Source organism: Echinops telfairi, unplaced genomic scaffold (assembly GCF_000313985.2).
Source record: "Echinops telfairi isolate 266 unplaced genomic scaffold, ASM31398v2 ScPeMD7_14;HRSCAF=57, whole genome shotgun sequence".
Classification (NCBI taxonomy): domain Eukaryota; kingdom Metazoa; phylum Chordata; class Mammalia; order Afrosoricida; family Tenrecidae; genus Echinops; species Echinops telfairi.
Window position 1 is genome coordinate 6,854,874 of NW_022103911.1, and position 20,940 is coordinate 6,875,813.

Here is a 20,940-nt window from a genome sequence, read left to right on the forward strand (position 1 = left end):
CATTGGGTCTCCATCATGCGCTTCCCTCATTCACGATGATATGATCCCTCCCCCTCCCCCTCCCGCCTTTGGTGCTTGAAACCTGGTCCCCTCAGCCCTTCATGATCACACATGTTGCTGTGCTGCTTCCATGTGGGCTTTGTTGCTTCTGGGCTAGATGGCCGCTTGTTTGCTTTCAAGCCTTTAAGATCCCAGACGCTGTATCTCTCAATAGCCGGGCACCATCAGCCTTCTTCACCACACTTACTTATGCAGTTTTACTTTTTCTTTTTTTCCCCTACTTTTTCTAATAGCATTCCTCTCCTTAAATTACCACTTTGGTGTAAGAAAATGAAGGAAGGAAAGAAGGAAGAAAAAACCAGCATATACATCATCTATACATCTTTTTTTTCCCCTAACCTTCCATGTTTCCATGTTTTTAGTGATGAATTATGATTTATCTGTTTTGTGAAAATATATTTTCAACCAGTGTCCTGAGCTTAGGCAAAAGTATGCTCACGTCTAGGGTTCTGTCAGCAAAGAAGAGGTTTAAATTCTCAGAAAGCCAGTGTTCGCAGAATGGTGAGCTTTGGGAAGTATGGTAGGAGATGAAGTTGGATAGGTTTGCATTATTCATGGATTTCCTAATTTGGAATTTGAATTTTAAGTGCCATGGGATTCCATTGAAACATTGAGGTGACCTGGCATGGTAGAGGATAGTAGTTAGTTGTCAGCCAAGTTCTTTAATAATGAAAATAATAAAATACCTTATTTTGAATTCATTACTTGAATAGATTTTTTAAAATATGAATGAATATATAGTTCTTAGCTGTAGGGTTAACATTAGACTCACTTAATACTATGAGCCAAGGCTATTTGTTCCAAACTGTAAGTCAGAAGATAAGTAATTGGTGGTTAGAAACATGATCCCTAATTCTTAATCACTTTATCACTCACCTATTCTTTCTTACCTCCTAGTTACCTAAATGTGTGACTTCACAGACTAACCTGTCATCTTGTTCAAAAATTTGTCCTCGCCAGGCGCTTTTGGTAAAAGTGGTCTTCCAGCACTAGAAGACTAGCTGTTTTGTCGTGGATTAATTCATATAATTAAGTTAGGAATTGACTCTGCTAGAGCTTACTTTCCAAAAGAAGTACTTGTATATGCCAGGGCATTTCACTGATTAAATGTTTAACAGTTTTAAAAATTCTTATACGTCTCTTTCTTGTCTGATCTGTAGTTCACAGGATTTATAGAAATGTAGTGCTGTAGTTGCACACTAACATTCCTTTCCCTTACATACCTTGGTAGTTCTCCCTTTGCCCATGAATCTTCTTGTCTTGCTAGAGAATATAGTATAGATTCGGCAGAAGACCGAACAGTTTTGAAACTTTGTCAATTCATGAGTAGGTAGTCTTTTTAGAATTTCACTGTACTCTAGCAGTTGTATTATCATTTAGTTATCAAGAAAAATTAAGTTGCTTGTATATTTTGTATTAAAGTAGGAAAATGTTAAATAGCTATACAGTTGTCAAATGCAGTTATGTGACTTGTATACTTATTAGTTTGGTATTTTGAGAAACCTTGTTCTTGAGTAATGATGCTATGTAAATGAATACAGTGAACCCTCGTTTATTGCGGTTAATCGGTTCTAGACCCTACCGTGATAAAAGAAATTCCGCGAAGTAGGATTCCTTATTTGTAAATCAAATATTTTCATAGTTAGAGCATAGAGGACATGAAAAAACACCCTTTAGTCACCATTACACTCGTACTACCCAATTTATTAAACGAAAAAGGGAAAATACAGTAAAACATTTTGGACGTTACAATTATCATTTATTATTTATTATATTATTTATGGCATCAAGCGTGTACAATATGAGCCAATCAGTGGCAGTAATGACAGAGCATGCGCTGTTACGCAAAAACCGCGATAGAGCGAAGCCGCGGAAGTCGAAGCGCGAAGTGGCGAGGGTTCACTGTACTTTAGATATTGATCTGAAATTACAGTTTTGATTCGTAGACCTATCTTCCCAGTGTATCTTGATTAGCCAAAATATGAAATATTACAAAGGAGTAGTATGTATTTACACTGTTTTAGAATAGTTTATCCTTCAACACGAAGCATAGATGAATGAGCATTTCATTTAAGCAGAAGAAATCCAGTGATATCGCTGACTCTTCAAGAAGATAGATTCTCTTGATGTGCTCTATAACTAACTTGTTGAAAGACAAATTTACATTCAGTTTTAAATTGAAAATGTTTGAAATAAAAATTTAGAGTGCTTTCAAAATTGCATGATTATAATGAAAAAATGCATTGTCATTCAAAATATTTTATTGTCTTCAAGCTAATAAGCACAAGTGGGTACCACTCCACTTAGATGATATAAGACCAGATTTTCAAGAACGACCAGGATCCCGGAACAGCTCAAGATGTCAACCTGAAGCAAATAAAACAGCACACAACAATAGACGAAATGATTCAAGAAGTAAGTTACATTTTTAAGAGCAAACCATCTTTTTGTTTATTATTGTAACTTTAAAAATAAAGCCTATTGTGATTGTGGGTTAAAGTTTACAAAGCAAATGGGTTTTCCCTTCAACAATTCATACACACTTTGTTTTGTGACCTTGCCTGTAATCCCCACAGTTTTTGTTGTGGTTATTTTTTAAATTTATTTTTATTTTAGTTGAGAGTGTTCACAACAAAAAATTCCAACATTACATTGTTTGAGCTGCACACCCATTCTCACCCTCCTTTTCTGAATTGTTCCCTCAGCACTAACATAAAGTCACTTGTTAATTTCATTTGATGCTCAGATTGTTCCAGATTTGGCTACTGGGTGTTGCTTTTGAGTAGTTTCTGCATCTTTCCATATACTTAAGAAAAAGAAAAGAAAACTTTAATAATGAACTTGTTCATATATTAAAATGCATTCACAGTACTGTCTTTACTTTCATCCACTGCTTTCTGTCACCATAGGTTAGAATTTCACATATTGGAACTATACAACAGGTAGAGTTTATCTTTCCTGAGCATATTTTTCACACCAATCCATGTTGTTGCATGTATTAATAGTTTCTTTTATTGCCAGATAAGTATCCTGTTGAATATTCTCCATTTAAAAAAAAAAATTATTCTGTGCCCTCAAGCAGATTTCCATTTCAGAATGACCCTATAAGACAGTTGATCTTCTCAATAGGGTTTCTAAGGCGGTATTCTTTAAGAAAGCAGATTACCCCATCTGTCTCTTGAGGAACAGTTGGTAGATTTGAACCCCTGATGGTCCATTACCAGCTCCTGGTTGAATTAATTTTTGTGCCCCTTGTCCATTTCATCTATTTGTGGAAATTGGGCAGTTTGATATGCAGTGATGCTGGAAGTGTTGTGTCACTAGTGTTTCAAAAAACCAGAAGGCAGGATCACCCAGAATGGACAGGTTTCAGCAATGCTTCCAGACTACAAGAAGATCAAAGAGATGATTGACTTTTGGAAAATTAGCCACTGAAAGTCTTTTGCTCATTTAGTTATTTTAAAACAGTTTTTTGGGGGCACATGCAATTTAATAGTTTTGGTCTTAAAAATCAATAGTTGAGTCATATCAAAAAAGAATGTGCAATCTACCCACTGAAAATCTTATAGTAGCAGAGCATTGCATGATAATAGTGCCACAAGATGAGTCCCTCAGGCTAACGTCATGCAAAACAAGGATGGGGAAGAGCTGACTCCTTGAACTAGAATTGACTTTAATGATGTGGGTGGAACAGAGTTTTCAGGACCTTCATTTCCTGACGGGACATGACTCATTTCAAGAACATTTCAAGATCTATCCTGAAGAATGATCCGGCCAGTGATAGGATAATATCTGCACACCAACAAGGAAGACCTGCTACTATGATTATTCAGATTTATGTACCAACAACAACAAAAATAAGATTTTAAAAACTTCTGAAGCCTGCAGTTGATTAAAAATGCAACCAGGATGCATTGGTAGTTATTGGTGATTGGATTGTGAAAGTTGGAAACAAAGAAGGATCACTAGTTAGAAAATAATGGTGCTGGTATTAGAGTTTGCATGTACAGATTACATGATAGAACATTGCAATACCAGCAGCATAAATAGGCAATTATACACATGGGCATCATTGGGTGGAATACACAAGAATCAAACTGAGTATATGTAGGAATATCAGTATCAGTAAGAACAAGACTAGCATCAGGCTGGAGAGCAGGGGCTGATTGTGCAACAGACCATGTAAGTTGAAGCTGAAGAAAATTAAAACAGTCCATGAGAGCCAAAATAGGACATTATGAGTAGCTTTCATGTGAATATAGACTGTCTCATGAACAGATTTGAAGCATTTACAGGACCACAAAATTATTTAAGGTGGTTCTTTTAGCCAAAGTCCCTCCATGACTTTTTCGTGTATAGGTCTGGGTAAGAAGTTGGGGGAGATGTGGATAGGATTCACCTGTCTGAGCAATTGTGAACTTCATTGGAATGCTATCATGCTGGGTATGCCATTTAGTGGTAGTCATCCACTGGACATTGAGACCTGTGCAGTGAACCTCCTGGATCCAAAAGATAGCCCTGACTTCAGAGCAGGAACAGCTGAAAGTATGAAACAAGAGTGATGGAATTCCTAGCCCACAGAGCAAGTAAAACTATGTTTGGGGGCAACTTTATTGGGAAAACTGGGTTTGCTGACCCTCAGAAATGGAACTCTGAGAGCCTTTGGTTTGTATTTTGCTAGATTGAGGTTTCTCTGGGCACTTAATTCAGAGAGCTGGGTTCACTAACCCAGCTTTGATCTGAGACTTACAAAGGAGTGACTTGTCCTTGTTAGCCGCACTGAAAGAGCCTTGTAAGATGTCTTGATGAACAATTTATCCTGAACATTTTTCACTTGCATTGTAACCTGTTAGCTTCCTTCAAAAATCTGTTAATAATGATTAAATATTGTCTGTGAGTTCTGTGTAGCCACTATAAACCATTGCAATGATATAAAAGTAGAGAATGCTGTGTAAGTGACAACACAATTTTAAAAATCTTTTTATTAGGGGCTCATACAACTCTTATCACAATCCATACATAACATCAATTGTGTAAAGCACATTTGTACATTCATTGCCCTCATCATTCTCAAAACATTTGCTCTCCATTTAAGCCCCTGGCATCAGCTCCTCAATTTTCCCCCTCCCTCCCCACTGCCCCCTCCCTCATGAACCCATGATAACTTATAAATTATTATTTTGTAATATCTCGCCCTGTCTGTCATCTCCCTTCGCCCACTTTTCTGTTGTCCGTCCCCCAGGGAGGAAGTCACATGTAGTTCCTTGTAATCGGTTCCCCCTTTCCAACCCACCATCCCCCAGTATCGCCACTCACACCGCTGGTCCTGAAGGGATCATCCGCCCTGGATTCCCTGTGTTTCCAGTTCCTATCTGTACCAGCGTACACCCTCTGGTCTAGCCAGACTTGCAAGGTAGAATTGGGATCATGATGGTAGGTGGGGAGGAAGCATTTAGGAATTAGAGGAAAGTTGTATGCTTTGTCTTTGCTACACTGCACCCTGACTGGTTCGTCTCCTCCCCGTAACCCTTCTTCAAGGGGGTGTCCAGTTGCCTACAGATGGGCTTTGGGTCCCCAATCTGTACTTCCCCCCCATTCACACTGATTTGATTTTTTTGTTCTTTGATACCTGATCCCTTCGACACCTCGTGATCACACAGGCTGGTGTGCTTCTTCCTTGTGGGCTTTGTTGCTTCTGAACTAGATGGCCATTTGTTTACCTTCAAGCCTTTAAGACCCCAGACACTGTATCTTTTGATAGCCGGGCACAATCAGCTTTCTTTGCCACATTTGCTTATGCATCCATTTGTCTTCAGCGATCGTATCATGGAGGTGAGCACACAGTGATATGATTTTTTGTTCTTTGATGCCTGATACGTGATCCCTTTGGCACCTTGTTAGCATACAGGCTGGTGTGCTTCTTCCATGTGGGTTTTGTTGCTACTGAGCTAGATGGCCGCCTGTTTACCTTCAAGCCTTTAAGACCCCAGATGCTATATCTTTTGATAGCCGGGCACTATCAGCTTTCTTTGGCACATTTGCTTATTCACCCGCTTTGTCTTCAGCGGTTGTGCCGGGAAGGTGAGCATCGTAGAATGGCTGTTTAATAGAAGAAAGTATTCTGGCATTGAGGGGGGGAGTACTTGAGTGGAGGCCCAATGTCCTTCTGCTACCTTAATACTAAACCTATAAATATAGGCACACAGATCTATTTCCCTGTCCTCATATATAAATATATTTTCATATGTACATGTCTTATTTAGACCTCTATAAATGCCCTTCAGAACACAATGTTTTAACATTAGTGGCAAAAGACCTGAGAGTTGTGGGTTGGCAGCAAGACCATGATACATGTAAGAACCAAAGATCATTAAAAAGAAAAATGTAGATGAGAAACTGAAATTTGCTCTTGATGAAAGAGTAGCTAAAGCAAATGGAAGAAACGATGAAGTGAAAGCTGAACAGAAGATCCCAGAGGGCATCTTGAAAAGTCAAAGCATTATAATGAATGTGCAAAGATAAGGAGTTAGAAACCGAAAAGGGAAGAACACACCAAGCAACTCTCAAGTTGAAAGGACTGAAGACAAAATTTAAGCTCAAGTTGCAATATTTAAAGATTTCATGGGATATATATATATATATATATATATGTATGTATATTACAGAATATTGAATGATGCAGGAAGCATTAAAAAAAAGATGGAAGGAGGAGTACACAGTGTCATAAAATGAAGTGTTTGTTCAAGAGGTAGCGTCATAAAGAACTGATGATATTAATGAAGTCCAAATTGCACCGAAGTGTTGAGTGAAAAGGAAGGGTTCAGGAATTTTCAAAGTAACAGTTGAAATGTTTCAACAAACTGATATATATACTGGGGGAGGTGTTCAGTACTTTATGCCGAGAAATTTAGAAGAGAACCATTGGCCAACAACTGGAAGAGGTCCATAGTTGTGGCCATGCAAAAGAAGGGTTATCCAACAAAGTACTGAAATTGTCAAATTATTATTATTACATGAAAGAAAATTTTGCTGAAGATGTTTCAAAATCATTTGCAACAAGTATATCAATACGGTGCTGCCAGATATTCAAGTTGGATTCAAAAGAGAATGTGGAATAAAGGATATTATTGCTGATGTGTCAGTTACGTCTCTGAAAGAAGAGAGTAGCAAAAAAATGGTAACGTGTTTCATTGACTATGCAAAGGGATTTGACTGGATCATAACAAGTTCTGACTGACGTTGAGAAGAATGGGAATTCCAGAACAACACTTCAGTGTGCTTTCCTGAAATATACATGGACTAAGAGGCTTGTGTTATGCATTAGTAAGAAATTGGAGTCCTTGGTTTTTATACTATGTTACAGGTATTGTCTCCTAGTTTGAGTTATCTTAAAAAAAATTACACACACACATAAATCATTCCATTGGGGGCTCTTACAGCTTTTATAACAATCCATACATCAGTTGTATATAGCACATTTGTCCATATGTTGCCATCATTGTTTTCAAAACATTTTCTTTCTACTTGAGACCTTAGTCTCAGCTCCTTTTTTCCTTCCCCTGCCCCTTCATGACCCCTTGATAAATTTATAAGTTAATTTCATATTTTACACCATCTGCCTTCTCCCTGCACCCACATTTCTGTTGTTTGTCCTCCGTGGGGGTTGTATGTTGATCATTGCAATTGGTTCCTCCCTTTTCCCTCTTGTCCCCCACCTTCCCCCTACCCACATGGTATCTCTATGCCCATTATTATTCCTGGGAAGTTTTTTCTGCCCTGGATTCTGTGTGTTGAGGGCTCTTAACTGTACCAGTGTATGTGCTCTGGTCAGCTGGATTTGTAAGGTAGAACTGGGGTCATGATGGGGGTGAGGTGGGGAGGGAACTAAAGAACTAGAGCAATGTTGTGTGCTTAGTTGGTGCTGTAATGCACCCTTGCTAGCTGATCCTTCTGTGAAGGGATGTCCACTTGTCTACAGATGGGTTTTAGGTCTCCAGCTCCCCTTTTCCTCATCGATATGATTGCTTTGGGTTTCCTGATACATGATGCCGGCAACACCTAGTGATCACACAGGATGGTTTGTTCTTCCATGTGGACTTGGTTGCTTCCCTGCTAGATGGCTGCTTGTTTAATTCTAAGACCTCACCTACTATGTATTATAATAGCCGGGCACCATCATCTTTCTTCACCACATTTGCTTATGCACTCATTTTGTCTTCAGTGGAAGGTGGATCTTATGTGGAAGGTGAACATCACAGGATGCCAGGTTATTGGAATAAAGGGTTCTTGTGTTGAGGGAGGACTTGAGTAGGATGCTTAGCATATAAATAATTGTATGTAGACCTATATCCTTATCTATCTGTCTATCTATCTGTCTGTCTGTCTGCCTATCTACACATGCCTATATTTATACCTCTATATAGTCTTTTGCCCCTGAGTTCTTTCCTCTGCTTCCTTTTACTTTCCTTCTGTCCCACTATCATGTTCGATGTTCATTTGGATCTCAGTAATTCCTCTCAGTGACCTTGCACTTGATCAACCCCAACCAGGTGTGCTACACCCACCTTGTTCCCTTGTCCCTTTGGTTTGTTGGCTCCCCATTCCCTTTGCCCCACCTTCCTCTTTTTCCTCCCCCCCTCCCCCATGGGTTCCATTGTTTTCTCCTCAGTATTATCTTGCCTGGCATACCAGGTTGAGGTCTGGTCCCTTTCCTGTGGACACATAAGATGTGCTTCTTGTGTTTATCCCTGCTATTTAGAGATGCGTAGCACTTCATTGTATTTATTTACCCGAGTTTTTTAATTCATTTTTCTGTTGATGGAAATTTAGGTTGTTTCCAACTCTTTTCGATTGTGAGCTGTACCATTGGAGCGCTGATGTCTGGCCCTGGTCTGTTTCCTACCTCTTCTGGGTATAATATGCCCAAGAGGGGGATTGTTGGGTTGTATGGTAGCTCGATTTGTTTTGGGTTTTGCCAAATGAATTACCGTAATGGCTGCATATACCTATAGGTCCACCATCAGTGGATGAGAGTTCCTATCACACCACATCCCCTTCAACACTTACTGCTTTTTGATTTTTTCAGTTGGACTATCTTTGAGGATGTTAAGTGGTATCTCATAGTTCTTGTTAGGATATCTCTGTCAAGAATCTGTGTCCTCTCTTTTATGCCACAGCTCTTTTGACCAATTCCCATGTCTTTTAAGATTATATGTATATCTGAAGAATGTCTTTCTGTTAACTCGTTTCAAATTGAAAAGTAGGTGGTTACCATATGTTCATAAGGCTAACCATGTCATGTATAATTACAAATTAGAATATATAAAATATTTTTCATTTTAAAAAGGTTGGAGGCGAGATAGAGAAAAGAGAGATGATGAAGATGAAGTTTCCAGTGTGAGAAGTGAGGGGGGTAATATCCGAGGTACCGCTAGAGGAAGAGGACGAGGAAGAGGACGTGGAAGAGGACGAGGCAGAGGAAATCCTCGCTGTATGTCATGGTTTTTGGTTTTGTTAGACAGATTATTTTGACTGATTTTTTTGTTTGATGCTAAAGATGGTTTTGCATTTGTTACCCCTTAAAGTATGTCACTAAACATTTTACTTTAACTGTAGTAACTGTTTATTATTCCTTATTTATTGATTCATCTGTGACCACTTTTTCTTTTTCCACATCAAGTGAACTTTGATTATTCATATGGTTATCGAGAACATGGTGAAAGGACAGAGCAACCATTTCAAACAGAACTTAACACCAGTATGATGTATTACTATGATGATGGCACAGGCGTGCAGGTATATCCTGTGGAAGAAGCATTGCTTAAAGAGTATATTAAACGCCAAATGTAAGTTGATAACAGATATAAGCAGATGAGATTCTGGAAAGTTTTGCAATATCAATCTTTGTCATTGGTAGGAAAGCCATATTATACAATTTCTAAGCTATTTAATAGTAAACTTTAAGAGCATGCTTATGGTATTTTTTACTGTCCTGTTTTTTATTTTGTTTTTTGTAGTATTTTTCCCCTAGGAAATATCCTAGTGATAGTATTTATGTAAGTTCTTGAAGGACAATACTCTGCTTGAAGGGCATTTGTTAAAATGTCAGGACAATGCTAAAGATGTTGTCCCAGTCTATTATATAGTAAAAGTCTTCAATATATATGAGGGGGCTTCCAAAGTTCATTTAGAAATTCCATTATTTAATAACTTGTGAATTAGATGAAGGCTTACAGAGAATATAATCAGTTTTGCATTAAACAGCTCAGGCATTTTGTTTTAACTCATGGATTTCAATCCCCTCAAGGTAACATCGCTTAACCTATTTCCTGCTTGTTCTGTTTCCGTTTCCCCCTTTTTACAAACCCTCTGGTTTTGGGTAATGGCTGCCCTTATGGGATGATTTCAGTTCCGGATCTGAAGGGGTCCTACTAGTCCAACCAGCAAAGCTGATTTCTTCAGATTTTGAGTTCTGTTCCATATTGTCTCTCACTTCAGGTGTCTATAGATGCACAGTTAGTGCACCTGATGTTCATACATGAGGTATGGGGGTGGTTGAGGGTGTGGTTTGGCCATGCTTCTGTTCACCACAAGGAAGGTATGGAAAACAGTGAAGGACACCCCCACCCCCACCCCACCTCATATTCATGTATCAATGTGCTTCCTGGATAGAATGTTACTTCCAAGATGGTCTGCTTCTTAGGCTAGCTGATAATTACCCCCTTCATCTCCTCTCCCACTACTTTTGTTCAGCTTCTTCTAGTTGATATTCAGTCTACTGTCTTTTTCTTGGAGTTTGGAGTTCTGGGATTATCATCAGTTTCTTTCATTAGGTCTCTCATATCTTTGTTGTAGAGGGTCTGTAGCATATGCTCCTACTTTGCCACTTTGTTGGAAGTGTCTCACTCCCATTATCTTTTCATTCTATTTTATGCATATTTTGAACATCCCTTGTTTGTTTGCACATGTTTCTATTAAGATTTGCAAAGGAACCCTGGTAGCATAGTGAGGTACGTTACTGAGCTCCTGACTACAAGTTTTAGCAACTGGAACCTACTAGCTGCCTTCTTAAAAGATTTACATCCTTGGGGCCACTGTGTTTGGACAGGTACTTACTTTTTGCACGCTGAGACCAGCGCCGAGGGACCCATGTGAAGGCCTTGGGCACACTTTATGAGTACAATGTGGTGGGCTGTTGTCTGCCCTCCCCCAAGTGCTGGGTACTGCCTTTCTACCATATGCATATCTTCTCCCCAGCCAGGTTGTTCCCAAGTCTCGCTTTTAGGACTGTCACAGCTGAAGAAGCTGAAGTCTTTTGGGGGAGATTATGAACTGCGGGCAGGGGAAGAACTTTGGCATCTGGCTGTGCTACAACTGTTGCAGGACCTACAACATGTACCTCAAGTGCTAGGACCGGAACACCATGGTGCCATCACTCAGTGTCATTGAGACATGGGCGCCTTCGCAGCGCTTGCGCAGCGCCTGCGCCCACTCCTTGCATGAAGGTGGAAGAGATCGCTGCCATCCCACCACTCCAAGATCAAGTTCCCGCTGCTGCACTGGATCAATTGCACCAGCAGAAGCCAGGCTTCACCACCACCTGGCCAACACCACTTTCTAGGCACAACCCTTCCCCCATCCCAGGCATATACAATAAATGTCCTGTGGAACGACAAAGAAATAAGATTTGCAACCTTGGGAACCCACCAGGGCAATTCTATTCCACTTTGCCTATATGGTCCATGATGAGTCAGAATTGACTCTGTGACAATGAGGGTTTTTTAATTTTTTAAAGATAAAACATAAATAACAAAAATACCGATAGACATGTTTTCACTTCTTTCATTTTGTTTTTAGAAGTTGATTTTTGAAGTTTACGGCTTTCAAAAAATCTTAATTTTTTAAAAGATCATTTTATTGTGGGATCTTATTGCTCTTATAATAATCCAAACATCAGTTGTATCAAGCATATTTGTACATATGTTGACATCATTATTTTATAAACATTCGCTTTCCATTTGAGCCCTTGGTGTCAGCTCCTCTTTTTTCCCTCCTTACTCCCTTCCCACCCTTATGATGCCTTGATAAATTATTGCTATTAAATTATATTATTATTTTCATATCTTATACCGACTGCGGTCTCCCCTTATGGTTCATTCCCCAGTTTGTCCCCCTGGGTGGGGGTGTGTGTGTGGTTCTGTGTTGATCATTTTGATTGGCTCCCCCATCCTCCCCTCTTCTCCCCACCTTCCCCCTACTCTCCTGGTATTGCTACTCCCATTCTTGTACCTGAATTCCATGTTTCATGAGCTCTTATCTGTACCTGTGCACACGCTCCAGTCTAGTCCATATTAAAAGGCAGTACTGGTGTCATGATAGTGGGGAGTGAGGAAGCCTCAAGGAACCAGAAGATTACTGGGTGTTTATCTGTGCTATGTTGTGCCCTAGTTGGCTCATCCCTTCCTTGTGACCCTTCTGTGAGGGGATTTTCCCATTGTCTACAGATGGGTTTTGGGTCTCTGCTCTAAACCCCCCCCCCCCATGTTCTCAACAAACTGTTTTTTTGTTTGTGGTCTTCTGGTGCCTGTTACCCAGTACCGATGAAACTTATTCCATGTGGCTTCTCTGCTAGATGGCCACTTGTTTAACTTTAAGCCTTTCAGACCCAAGACATTATGTATTTTAATTGCCAGGCACCATTTGCTTTCTTTACTACATTTCCTTATGTACCCATTTTGTCTTCAGCAATTGTGCTGGGAGGGTGAGCATCACAGAATGCCAGTTTGCTAGAACAAAGTGTTCTTGTGTTGAGGGAGGACTTGAGCTGAGGCCCAAAGCCACAATGTATTGCTATATAAATATATGTACCTTTGCCAACACATCTGTTTTTATGAATTAATATATTTACATGAGTGCATACCTGTTTGTACCTCTATCCTTAGCTTTACTTTTTAATCTTTCCTCTGTTTTCTTTTACCTTCCTTCTTTCCCACCATCATGGTTGCTCTTCTTCTGCCTCTTAGAAATTCCTCTCAGCTAGATAGCTGTTGCTCCAACACCCCCAGGATCTCTGTGTCCTCCTCATTGTTGCTTTTAATTCCCTAGTTGTTCCCTTGTCTAGGGCATTGTTTGCTCACTGCTCTCTTCCCCTGCCTCTCCTTGCTTAAGTCTCTGGATCCTCTGGTCCTGTTGCTTTCTCCTTGGGCTCGCTTCCAGTGCCTATATAGGTAGACAAACCAACTATAATTTAGACAATACAAAAAGAAAACAAAAAACTGAATAAAAAGAGTCGCTGACCTTTATGACTGTCTCCCCACTAGTCCTGGAAGAATTCCAGAAACTGCCCCTCCTAGCCTGTCGTCTGTTTTGGGGGCTCCTCAGGGGCTTTGTAGCTTTGCTTTGCTCTCATTGCTGAACTGGTCTGTTCCCTTCTTGGTTTGCTCCACTGTGTGGGGTTCAGACTGGATTATCCTTTGTCATTGTATGCTTCAGTGAGGGGATATCATGTCTCTGCTGTTGTGAGCCCAGCATTCCTCTCTGTGGCTCAGTAGCTCCGTGCAGGGACGTTGTCCTGCAGGCTTGCTGTGCTGATAGGAGGTTTTAAAACCCTTTTTTAAAAAAAATCATTGTATTAGGGGCTCATACAACTCTATCACAATCCATACACACATCAATTGTGTAAAGCGCATTTGTACATTCATTGCCCTCATCATTCTCAAAACATTTTCTCTCCACTTAAACCCCCGGCATTAGGTCCTCATTCCCCCCCACCCCCCCATGAGCCCTCAATAGTTTATAAATCGTTATTTTGTCATATCTTGCCCTGTCCTACATCTCCCTTCACCCATTTTTCTGTTGTCCGTCCCCCAGGGAGGAGGTCACATGTAGTTCCTTGTAATCTGTTCCTTCTTTCCAACCCATTCTCCCTCTACCCTCCCTGTTTTGCCACTCACACCACTGGTGCTTAGGGCTCATCCGCCCTGGATTCCCTGTATTTTCATTTCCTATCTGTACCAGTGTACATCCTCTGTCTAGCCAGACTTGCAAGGTCGAATTTGAGTCATGGTAGTGGGAGCGGGGAGGAAACATTTAGGAACTAGAGGAAAGTAGTATCTTTCATCATTGTTATATCACACCCTGATTGGCTCATCTCCTCCCCGAGACCACTCTACAAGGGGATCTCCAGTGGCCTACTGATGGGTTTTGGGTCTCCACTCTGCACTACCCCCCTCATTCACGGTGGTAAGATTTTTTGTTCTGATGATGCCTTATACCTGATCCCTTCGACACCACGTGGTTGCATAGGCTGGTGTGTTTCTTCCATGTGGGCTTTGTTGCTTCTGAGCTTGATGGCCGCTTTATTACCTTCAAGCCTTTAAGCCCCCAGATGCTATACTTTTTGATAGCTGGTCACCATCAGCGTTCTTCGCCACATTTGCTTATGTACCCATTTGTCTTCAGTGATCCGTTCGACACCTCGTTTAAAAACCTTTTAAAAAAAATCATTGGGGGCTCGTTTGTTGACCTTTATGAGTATTTTCTGGTCGAATATGATGGGGTGCCGTGCCCTGACCGCAGTCTGTTTTTGGCTTTCCCCGGGGATGTCATTGCTTTCCTCTCCTTGCTGCTTTGCTGCACACCCTTAACGTTTCACCCTGGTGTGGTGAGGTCAGATCGGGCACAATTCCCCCACTGTGCCTCCAGTGTTGTCCCTTGAAGGGATAATGGGTCAGTGTAGTGAGTGAGGGACCTTGTATCTTGTGCTGAGGCTGGCCCTAAGGCCCTCTCTGCATTGACTGCTCTCAGCAGGAATATCATCCAATTGGTCTGTTAATCCTTTTTTTTTTTTTTTAAAGACACATTAAAGAATTGGGGGAACTACTTAATCTTTTAGATTTCTTTCTCTAGTTCTCATGGTAGTTGCTTTCTGGGTACTGAAGTAGAAGTCAGAGTATTAGTTACTTCGGCTATCTTTTTAGAAATAAATTTTACATTTTTCTATTGATTAGGATGCTTTGCATATTTATATAGTGGTGAGAAATGCTCACAAACTGATTTGCCTCATGGCTGAAATTTGAGTTTTCCTTTTTATATCTTTTCAAGGTGAAGGAAAAAATAATTAGGCATGGTTGAAATGGCATCAACCAGAAAGTAGTTTCTTCATCAGCATCAGCTGGGTCCTTCACTGGGATGACTTCATGGTGGATTTAATTGGCTTACAGTATGAAGGAACTTGTTCATTTTGTTCTTTTGTTACAACTAATGCAACCACCGAAGGAAGGGGTCTTTTTCTGGGTAGAAAGTGCCTGGCATATGGCTAACAACTTCAAACTACTGTTCTTGCCTTTTCTTTTTTTGGTAGCTATTGCTGCCAGGACCCTTCTGAGACCTGATAGTGGACATGCAACTCTGTTAGAATAATCAACTTCCAATATGCTTAGACAGGTGAGGGAGGAGCAGAGCTTCTTCAGTATTGACTAAATTTCTGATGATGCAGTGTAGAATTCAGAGCTGCTAAGGTAGGACATGATTGTGTTCTAGAGTACATGAGCAAAAATGTCAGACACAGAATTGGTTATGACTTTTTTTGTTACTGTCTTAGGGTTTTTGGTAAATGTTAGTAGAATAACAGGTTTAGGTTGTTTGCTTTCATTAGTGGAGATCTGCTTTTCAGGAGTCATGCTTTTGACTTGATAGTATTGAGGGTTTTCAAATATATATAAACCCATTGAAATTCTTGATTATTTCTAGCTGGGGAATCAGTTTTAGCACTTGGATGTAAGAATATGTTTATATTTTATTACAAGTTATTAAAATACCTGTTACAGTACAGTAACAGTGATTTATGAATTTATCTAGATACATACATACAATACGTATTGGTTGTACATACAATAAGTATTATATTAAAAGGACAATTTATTTTCACTGTTTTCATCCAAGAACAGTTTTAACTTGTGACTCAGTCAAATGTTTAGTATGTGGAAATTAAGAAATTAAATCCAACATTTGATTATGTGTCTAGAGCCCAAGAGGTGCAAATAAATGATTATACAATGAGTTGCTAACAAAGAGGCTTGTGCCATTTTAAACTTACCTGTAGGTGCCAAAGGAGAATGGGCTGGTGAATTGCTTTTGGAAAGTCACAGTCAAGAGAACCCTATGGCATACAGTTCTTCCCTGATACACATGGAGGGTCGCATGGGTCAGAGTCGACTTGACAGCAACTAGTTGGTTGGTTATTGTGTGTCCTACTGCATGCCAGACACTAAGATGGATTTTTAAAGTTCATTGTCTTTGTGTCCCCACCTTGGGGCCCAGAAGAATGGTCTTTAGTTTTGGCATCCAGGAGCCCACAAAATACGTTTTCATATATATATACATACATATATATATATATATATTTTTTTTCTCAGTGTATTAGGGACAGTAAATGATTTACTAACTTTACTAAAATGTCAGCACTGTGTTGCTGGTGTTAAGCATGGTGGTTAAAATTATCTTGAAAAAGAACACTTAATGTAAAGATAGTTAAACATCAAATTACAAAGAAACAAATAGAATATTTTAAGGTTTATGGGCATACTCACAACCCTCTGCAGTGGAAGTTGCCTCTCTAAACCAATTTTGAATTGCTATATTTCTTCAGTTAAACTTGACAGACATCTTTTACACCCACACATAGCAACTGGTGTACTTATAACTTGTTCATTTTTAAAAACTTTTGTTTTCTATGATATTGAAACAGTGTAATAGTATTAAACTCTAGGCTTTGGTAAACGTCATCCATTTCTATCTTTTTTCATTTCTACTTTCTTCTTAATTGATAATGACCTTTAATTGAATTTTCTATTTTTTGTTATTTTGGAGCTGTAATTTAAGCAGATGTTTTCTCAGGTTATTAAATATTCATGTTTCTTTGTTTATATCTTAGAATATAGTTAATCACATAATTTTCCCATTTGTGTTTTCTTTTTTGGGAAAGGTGGATACTTTTTTAGACTAAACTAAACTTTTGCTGTGCTATTTTTCTCTGTGTATCTCATGCTGTTGATAATGAGAGCTTATACTTAGTTCTTTTGTATTCTGTTCACTTTGAATGTTTAATGTTTTACCCTTCAAGGAAAAGTGAGGAGAATTTGAGTCATTCAGATAGAAATTTGTGTATGCCCACACACATGCTCATGATCATGAAGTATTTGCAACACATTGTGTTGATTACTAGGGTTGAGAAATATAAAACAATGTTGACACTCGATCATTATTGTCTGTTGTATTCTCAGTGATGAGAAAAACTTGGATGTCAATTTGTTGGCATGTGTTGAGATTTGTTTAGTGCCTAATGAAGCAAATAGAACTAAGTTTGTACAGTAATTTCTTTAATGGCTTTTTTTTTTTTGGGGGGGGGTTTAATTTTATTTTTTTTTAACATTTTATTAGGGGCTCATACAACTGTTATCCCAATCCATACACACATCAATTGTGTAAAGCACATTTGTACATCGTTTAAGATAATAATTATTTAACTATTTTTAAGTAAAATTAGGTGACTAATTATACTTTAAGATCAAGGCTAATCTAAATTAAGGTTATGGTCAGTGTTTTGGGGAGATAATTAGTATACTTTTCTTTTTGTGCTTGTATAAAAGTAAAGTTATTTTAAAAGGTGTTTGTTATATTTGCTCTTGTATGTACTGTCTATATATTTCTTGATATCTATATAATGTTATTAACCAAATCAAGGCATTTTAATACCAGTTGGTGGTATAAGCCACCAGTAGTTTTCTTTCTAAGTGAATAAATGGATAAAACTTATTTCTTCTTGCTTCTCTTTAGTGAGTATTACTTCAGTATAGAAAATTTGGAGCGAGACTTCTTCCTTCGAAGAAAGATGGATGAAGAAGGCTTCTTACCCATTTCCTTGATTGCTGGTTTCCACCGAGTTCAGGCTCTCACTACAAACCTTAATCTCATTTTAGAGGTAATTATACATTTAATAAGAAACTAGTTGCCTAAGGCTCAGACTGTGTCATATGGGCTTTTATCCATTTGGTCAAACCCAAATAAATACTTGACCTTGGAACACACCTCAGAGAATTGCCAATGAGGTTGCCATTTATTTTTCATCTAACCCTTCAATCCAAATCTTCTTGGTGGTGGTTCTTTGGTTTGGGTCCTTTAGTTTCTTCAGGTTCCTGGGGAAGAGCATATTTCTCATTCGTGAAACTTGTTTTTTCAAGTGCTAAAAGAAGACTAACTTAAAGCTGTGGTCTTTCTCTTTTTTTTTTTTTTTGGTCTTTCTCTTTTTGGTAAATGTATTCTTCCAAAATTTTTGCTTTTCCTGTTTTTCACTATTTGACTAACAAGCAAATAATCACAAAAGCAAGGGAAGAAACTTTTCTTACATAAGAAGGGAGAAGGTGATAATGAAAATTCTGAAGAAATGAGTTATTTTATAAAAGGGAACTTTGAAATTAATACCAGAATAAACTTTAGTGTCCAATTTGGTATCACTTATACTTACCCTTGTCCCCTTTGTGTGTGGTGGGGTGGTGGGGGTTGGGAGGGTCAGGGAGGAGGCTTAGTTAGAAAAATGAAGATAATGTGAAGATAGGGACAAGTAAGTCGTTAAACGAGAAGCTATGTTGCTAAACTAAATGTTATGAACAATATTATTACAGAACTGTTTATTTAGATTTTTGTATTAGACGCTAATACTTATACCCTTGTTGGCCAATTCTCCTCACTTCTCATCTCAGCATCTTGACAACTTCTAATTTCATTTCAGCCCTTAAAATTTGGCTTCTTACAGAATATCTTAAATAAAAGATTCTTTTATGTTGTTTTATGTATTGTGGTCTAATTCCATTATGTGATGTACCCACAATTTATCCATTTGATGATGGACATTTAGATTGTGTCCAGCTTTACTTTGAGATTGAGTAAACTTACTAAGGTATTTTTGTGGGCTTAAGTTGTTTCTGCTGGATAACGAGCTAGGATTATGATAATAGGATCCTATATGGTAACCATGTTTAATTTTATAAGAAACTGCTAGCTTGTCCAAGGAGCTCTGGGGCATTGTTGGGTAAGCATTGGATTGCTACTGCAAGGTTGTCAGTTCAAACCCACCCACTGTTGCAAGGAAGAAAGAAGAGGATATATCTCTCCTGTGAAGATTTACAGTCTCAGAAACCTTACCATAGGGTTGTTGATGAGTTATACAAGCATCACAATCAATTTTAGAACATTTCTTTTTAAAAAAAATCACTTTATTAGGGGCTCATACAACTCTTTTCACAATCCATACATACATCATTTGTGTCCAGCATATTCATACATATGTTGCCATCATCATTCTCAAAACACCTGCTTTCTACTTGAGCCCTTGGTATCAGCTCCTCATTTTTCCCCTCCCTCCCTGCTCCCCTCTCCCCTCTGATAATTTGTAATTTATTATTATTTTATCATATCTTACACCATCCAACGTCTCTCTCCCTCACTCAGTTCTCTGCTGTCTGTCCACCAGGGAAGAGGTTACATGTAGACCTTGTCATCTGTTTCCCCTTTCTCCCTCACCCTCCTGATTTTGCCACTCTCACCACTGGTCCTGGGGGGTTCATCTGTCCTGGATTCCCTGTATTTCCAGTTCCTATCTGTGCCAGTATATATCCTTTGGTCCAGCCGGACATGTAAGGTAGAATTGGAATCATGATAGTTGGGGGGGGAGATGCATTTAAGAGCTAGACTGCACTCTGACTGGCTCGTCACCTCCCTTCAGCCCTTCTGCAAGGGGATGTCCAATTTCCCCCAGATGGGCCCTGGGTTCCCACTCTTCACTCCCTCTCATTCACAATGATGATTTTTTTTTTTTTTTTGGTCTTTGATGCCTGATACTTGATCCCTTTGATGCCTTGTCATCTCACAGGCTGTTGTGCATTTTCCATGTGGGCTTTGTTGTTTCTCAGTTAGATGGCGCCTTGTTTATCTTCCAGCCTATGGGACCCCAGATTCTATATATTTTGATAACTGGGCACCATCAGCTTTCTTCACCGCATTTTCCTATGCACCTGCTTTGTCATCAGTGTTTGTGTCGGGGTAGGCTGGTGTGTTTCTTCCGAGTGGGCTTTGTTGTTTCTGAGCTAGATGGCTGCCTGAATGTCTTTAAGCCTTTAAGACCCCAGATGCTATATCATTTGATAGCTGGGCACCACCAGCTTTCTTCACAACTTCTGCTTATGCACCCACTTTGTCCTCAGCAATCGTGCCAGGCAGGTGAGCATCTCAGACTGCCGAATTGTTCGAACAAAGTGTAGAACATTTCTTTCTGTTGTCATTGTTATTAGTTCCCCATTTACCCCAACCCCTCCTGCCATATTCTTAATGTAATTTTTATAGATAACAAATATTTTCTGTGTTTTATAACTTGAAGAAAATTTGGTTCCTTGAATTTTGTCCTTTGAGGAAAACTATGATTATGAGTTTACTTATTTATTTTTAAAAAATCATTTTATTGGGCGTGTGTACAATTCTTATCAATCCATACATACATCCATTGTCAAACACATCTGTACATTTGTTGCCATCATCATAGAATGAGTTTATTAGCTGCTATCATTGATCTCTTTCAAATATCTAGTTCAACTGCCATTTTTTATGAAGTCACTTTCTTTTTTTTTTTTTATATATTTTTTTTTTATTTACTCATTAGCTTTTATTGTCATTATGATCAATATTACATTTTTTTTTTTATAATCAATTTATTGGGGCTCATACAATTCGTCACAATACATAGATCAATTGTGTAAAGCACATCTATACATTTGTTGCCCTCATCATTCCCAAAATTTTCTTGCCTCTTGGGTTCCCGGAATCCGCTCA

The 20,940-nt window shown here is 39.0% G+C and overlaps 1 protein-coding gene across 6 annotated transcripts in view; it reads left to right on the forward strand.

Moving 5' to 3' along the window:
- The window catches only part of LARP1B (La ribonucleoprotein 1B), a 106,403-nt gene that overhangs the window by 20,270 nt on the left and 65,193 nt on the right, over nucleotides 1-20,940 (forward strand). For all 6 annotated transcript variants that reach the window (XM_030884789.2, XM_045287384.1, XM_045287385.1 and 3 more), the window contains 4 exons: nucleotides 2,335-2,475; nucleotides 9,407-9,550; nucleotides 9,740-9,905; nucleotides 17,896-18,040. In XM_030884789.2, coding sequence (XP_030740649.1) covers nucleotides 2,335-2,475; nucleotides 9,407-9,550; nucleotides 9,740-9,905; nucleotides 17,896-18,040 — 596 coding nt within the window. The remainder of the gene's footprint in view (nucleotides 1-2,334; nucleotides 2,476-9,406; nucleotides 9,551-9,739; nucleotides 9,906-17,895; nucleotides 18,041-20,940) is intronic.